At 46.8% G+C, this 5,753-nt stretch overlaps 1 protein-coding gene across 1 annotated transcript; it reads left to right on the top strand.

Moving 5' to 3' along the window:
* Positions 1-3,980: 3,980 nt before the first annotated feature.
* Positions 3,981-5,026, top strand: LOC123456656 (melanoma-associated antigen B1-like). Its single transcript, XM_045140517.1, has 2 exons — positions 3,981-4,113; positions 4,218-5,026. Exons 1-2 carry the CDS (start codon positions 3,981-3,983, stop codon positions 5,024-5,026), a joined length of 942 nt encoding a protein of 313 aa, XP_044996452.1.
* Positions 5,027-5,753: the final 727 nt, after the last annotated feature.

A 5,753-nucleotide genomic window follows, 5' to 3' on the forward strand; every position in this document is an offset into this window, starting at 1 on the left:
TGCAAACGAACTCCAGATGCGTGTGCCCCCTTGTGCATCTGGCTAACTTGGGACCTGGGGAACCGAGCCTCTAACCAGGGTCCTTAGGCTTCACAGGCAGGCACTTAACCACTAAGCCATCTCTCCAGCCCAGGATCAGAGTTTTCATGTTTAAAATTTTCTGCTTGTGCTTCTGTAAAAATATATATATATATTTGCTTATTCAAATTTACCAATTTTTTTTCAAGAATTTAGGGAAAATTAAATCTTAAAAATTAAATAGAACTGATGTTTTAAAAATAAGAAATTCATTTCTCATATATTGTGAGGCTGAAAGTGTAAGATTAAGGCTTCAGCAGTGTCTGCTTAAACTACTCTTTCAGGTTTGCAGATAGCTTTCTCCTTGGGCATCCTTACATGACAGCAGAAAAATGGTAAACAGCATTCTTATGTCCAGTTATTAGATATTAATCCTATTCATGAGAACTCAAATCTCATGACCCAAGTACTTTCAAAGACATCAACAATAGATACCATCACAATGATTTTAATATGCAAATTTGGAAGAAATTTTATTTTTCTGTCAATAGCCATGTTCATTGGGCATTTTTTCTAAGTGATAGAAGAACAATAGCTGCTATGAAAAATGCTGTGTTATTTTTCAAGATGGCAGGGTTTCTCTATAAGTGCAGTTAGATGCTGATGGGAATACTGGATGTTTAAATAGATCATTTTAAAGACAGTTTCATAAGGTGGGGGTCTCTACTAGAAAGATGACTTACAGTTGTTCTAAGACATGTTTCCCAGTGTAATTGGAAGCAGTAGATTTTAGTTTTCCTGATGTTTAAGTTTACCTCTGCAGTTATTGAGGCAACTCTTGAAAACTGGCACCAGAGACATTTATGTGTCTCAGAGGTGTGGGACTAAAGCCAAGAATTCAGCATGCCTCTTAACTGGGGAAGACAGAGAATGGAATGGAAGAGGTAATAAGGAAAGAGGAGGGAGGTGAAAGAGACTGGGAAGGAAGAGGGGAGAAGTGGGGACAAGGCAGTTGATAATACAAGGTCTCAGCCACAAAAGGACATAGAGCTCACAGAATCCTATCTATAGGAATGTCCTAGTCATGGCCCTAGGAATCAAAATTGCCTCATCTTATTACTTATAGGGACTCTAAACCCAATGAGATGTTGGTTCTGAAGCCCATGGATTCCCACAAGAGGGAGACATCCCAGTCTCTGGTAAAATCAAAGCAAGGGATTTGTTATTTGTCTAAAAACTCCCTTCTCCCAGAACAAAAGCTAACTGACACAGGCCCACACCCAGAATTTTATTTGGAGAAGCAAATATGCAAAAATGAGACCTGCCGGAAGTGGGGTCCCTGATTTCCGGTGGAAATGGGAGCCACTGACTTCCGGTGTGGCTGCCTGAGGTGGAGGCGTTAGATCTTAGAGGTGGCTGGCCCGTGGTCCTTCAAGTGAGGTGAGAGACTTTCCCAGGGTGTCCTCGGGTGCTTTGAGGGATACTCTAAGTGTAATGTAACTTCCCCAAAGCCACTGTGGGTCCCCCAACAGAATCCCTGGGCTCCCTGTGACTTGGTAGCCTCATGGTTGCTACCATGAGTCCCGGATGAGGCCGTCATGGCGGGAGGCTGGCACGTCCCTTTGAGACGACCTCACGCACCCTGTGGTCTTTGAAGTGAGGTGCAAGACCTTCTCAAGGTCCTCGGGTGCCTTGAGCGGTAAACTAAGTGAAATGTAACTCCCCCAAACCCGCTGTGGGTCCCCAACACAATCCTTGGGCTCCCTAAGACCTGGTAGCCACATGGTCGATATTGCGGCGCTCATCTCCAGAGTTCCCGGATGTAGCCATCATAGCCGAGGCTGGCAGGTCCCTTTGAGACGACCTCACGCACCCTGTGGTCTTTGAAGTGAGGTGTGAGACCTTCTCAGGGTCCTCGGGTGCCTTGAGTGGTAAACTAAGTGAAATGTAACTCCCCCAAACCTGCTGTGGGTCCCCAACACAATCCTTGGGCTCCCTAAGACCTGGTAGCCACATGGTCGATATTGCGGCACTCATCTCCAGAGTTCCCGGATGTAGCCATCATAGCCGAGGCGGGCAGGTCCCTTTGAGACGACCTCACACACCCTGTGGTCCTGGAAGTGAGGTGTGAAACCTTCTCAGGGTCCTCGGGTGCCTTGAGTGGTAAACTAAGTGAAATTTAACTACCCCAAACCTGCTGTGGGTCCCCAACACAATCCTTGGGCTCCCTAAGACCTGGTAGCCACATGGTCGATATTGCGGCACTCATCTCCAGAGTTCCCGGATGTAGCCATCATAGTCGAGGCTGGCAGGTCCCTTTGAGACGACCTCACGCACCCTGTGGTCTTTGAAGTGAGGTGTGAGACCTTCTCAGGGTCCTCGGGTGCCTTGAGTGGTAAACTAAGTGAAATGTAACTCCCCCAAACCTGCTGTGGGTCCCCAACACAATCCTTGGGCTCCCTAAGACCTGGTAGCCACATGGTCGATATTGCGGCACTCATCTCCAGAGTTCCCGGATGTAGCCATCATAGCCGAGGCGGGCAGGTCCCTTTGAGACGACCTCACACACCCTGTGGTCCTGGAAGTGAGGTGTGAAACCTTCTCAGGGTCCTCGGGTGCCTTGAGTGGTAAACTAAGTGAAATTTAACTACCCCAAACCTGCTGTGGGTCCCCAACACAATCCTTGGGCTCCCTAAGACCTGGTAGCCACATGGTCGATATTGCGGCACTCATCTCCAGAGTTCCCGGATGTAGCCATCATAGCCGAGGCGGGCAGGTCCCTTTGAGACGACCTCACGCACCCTGTGGTCCTGGAAGTGAGGTGTGAGACCTTCCCAGGGGTCCTCGGGTGCCTTGAGCGGTAAACTAAGTGAAATTTAACTACCCCAAACCCGCTGTGGGTTCCCCAGCGCACGCTACCACCCTCATCTACAGAGTTCCCGGATGAGGCTGTCATAGCCGAGGCTGGCAGGTCCCTTTGAGACGACCTCATGCACCCTGTGGTCCTTGAAATGAGGTGTGAAACCTTCCCAGGGGTCCTTGGGTGCCTTGAGCGGTAAACTAAGTGAAATGTAACTACCCCAAACCCACTGTGGGTCCCCCAGCACACGCTACCACCCTCATCTACAGAGTTCCCGGATGTGGCCATCATGGCCGGAGCCTGGCAGGTTCATTTGAGGCCTGGTTGTTTGCGCTCCCTTCTCAAGGAATGGAGGCTTTGGGGGTGGGGGCAGTGGAAGACTAAGACTGAAGCACAAGGGGAGTTTTCAGGCCCAACTGAGCTAGAGGGGAGGCGGTCCAGAAGACAGGACATACACAATCGTGTCCCATTATGGCTGCCAGGCTGGGTCAAGGCAGAGCTAAATACTGAGGTGTCACTTCACCACGGTCCTGGGAAAAGTGGGAGATTTGCACAAGGTGCCTGGCAACATTCACAGAAGGGAATGTGTGTGGGGAGGCGGCATGAAAGGTCTGGTCATTAAGCCTAATAACTCTCTGTGTTCCTGAGTGCGGGCCTGTGGTCGAAGAAGTTCTCCTTCTTTCCCTCCCACTGTGTGGTGGGAGGGTAGACCACACTGTTGACTTCAGATCAGCAGAGGGAATCTGCAACTTGCTAAAGGTTTACATGATGTTTCTGAAAGTAAAGCAACAGCATTCAGACAAAGGGGGTCCCAGCATGAGCAGTGCACACACAACAGCAAGCCCCAAATTGGGCTGCCTTGCATTGTCCTAACAAGCTCTGATTCTCTCTCCATGGAGTGGTCAGGGAGAAGGGTGACCATCACACTCTGAATCACAGTATAGACTCAGAAAGTTGTCCTCCAGGAAAGCACATGAGGAGTCTTTATTCAAGAGAAAGTGCTTTTTATTTGCTTTTGGTATTCTGTGCATGAGCCCTGATTCTCTTCCCTCCAGATAACTGTCTTGCCAGCTATCCTGCCCACTGTCCCTGAGCAGTCATCATGCATAAGGGTCCAAAGAGTAAGGGCCACTCCCCAGGTGGCAAACACCAGTCAGCTAGTGGTGAGAGCCAGAGTCTCCAGAGAGCTCAGCCCTCTGAAGAAGAGCCCGGACCATCTACATCTGCTGCGCATGGTAATCCCTCCACTTCCCTTTATGCCTGCCCTCCCCAGTGGCCTCCGTCCTCTGGGCCTCCTGCTGCAGCTCTGCTGTGGGTAATAAGGGTTCTTCTTTTGTAGGTGCTTCTGGGGAAAGTTCAAGTGCCTCCAGGGTAGCAGCCCCCACTTGGGCCACTCCCCGGGGAGCAGCCTCTACTCGGGCCACCTGCAGAGATTCTTTGACCAAGAATACGAGCCTTTTGCTTCACTTAATACTAGATAAGTATGAGAAGAGAGAGCCAGTCATGTATGCCGATATGCAGAAGCTTTTCACCAGGAAGGAGAGGTTGTATTTCTCTGGTCTCCTCATGAGAGCGTCCAAGCAGCTGGAGCTGGTTTATGGTCTGGAATTGAATGAACCAGATTCTAAGAGTCAACCCTATATCCTTGTCAGCAAGCCTACCTTCTGCACTGAGGAAAATCTGATTGGTATAGCAGAGGTGACAAAGAAGGGTCTTCTAATGTATATCCTGGGTGTGATTTTTATGAAGGGTAATTGTGCCAGTGAGGAAGATGTCTGGGAATTTTTGAATCTCTTGGGGGTATATGCTGGGAATAGACACTTAATCTTTGGGGAGCCCCGAAGTCTCATTGCCAGAGATTTTGTTCATCAAAATTATCTGGAGTATCGCCAGGTGTTAGGCAGTGCCCCCCCACGCTATGAATTCCTGTGGGGTCCCAGAGCCTATGTTGAAACCACAAAGATGGATGTTCTTGAAACTTTAGCTGAAGTTAGAGGTGCCACTCCTAATGCTTTCCCACATCTGTATCAAGAGGCTCTTGAGGAAAATGAAGCAGAAATAGGAGAGAATTTGCCTATAACAACTAGCAGAGTTACTGAGACCAAAGTTCATTCTGCATGCAAGTCCATTGATTATACCTATATCTAGCTGAGCCAAGGTAGAGTCTTCACTTTGGTTTTTAAGACCAGTCAACTTTCTGAGGGAGGTTTTTTGTCATGGAGGTTACAAAGTTTATGACTTCTGTTAAACATGAGCAGAATCTTGGTGTCTGTTTTTCTTCATTATATTACTGATGTTTCTCTAATTGAAATTTTTATGTCACATCTCTTTGTAATGATTGGCATCTTTATTGCTGCATGTGAAGTTTAAAAATTTAAGGCAAATTGAAAAATTTCTACTTTGTTTTACTGTAGTATGTAGCAACTAGTGGAAAAGGAATTTTCATGGAAATATGGTGTGATGCAATGATGAATCAAAAAATGATTCATTCTTGCTTGCCTGTGTATGTATGCATTTAATTTTAATGTTAATTGAAAAAAGTTGGATTTTATCATTTCATTCAAAATGTATAATAAAGTGCAAGTTAATAAAGTTAGTTAAATAAACATTCTATTCATTCTTTTTATTGCTTTATTATTTTCACCAAACATTAACTGTGCAAGTGCTCTTTGAAAAGTCATCACCCTCAACATAATGTAATTGTAAAGGAGATCACCACCATTAAATGTGGGACCAATGAATTGCATTTAGCCAATGATAAAGATGCTCTGAGGGTAAAATCCACCCCAAGCTTAAGCTAGTAATCATGCAAAAATTTTGAAAGGAGAGTAGTGAAGGAGTATCTTGCTTTCCAAGGTCAAGCTTTATTTCCCCC

The sequence above is a fragment of the Jaculus jaculus genome, chromosome X, assembly GCF_020740685.1.
Source record: "Jaculus jaculus isolate mJacJac1 chromosome X, mJacJac1.mat.Y.cur, whole genome shotgun sequence".
NCBI classification, from domain to species: domain Eukaryota; kingdom Metazoa; phylum Chordata; class Mammalia; order Rodentia; family Dipodidae; genus Jaculus; species Jaculus jaculus.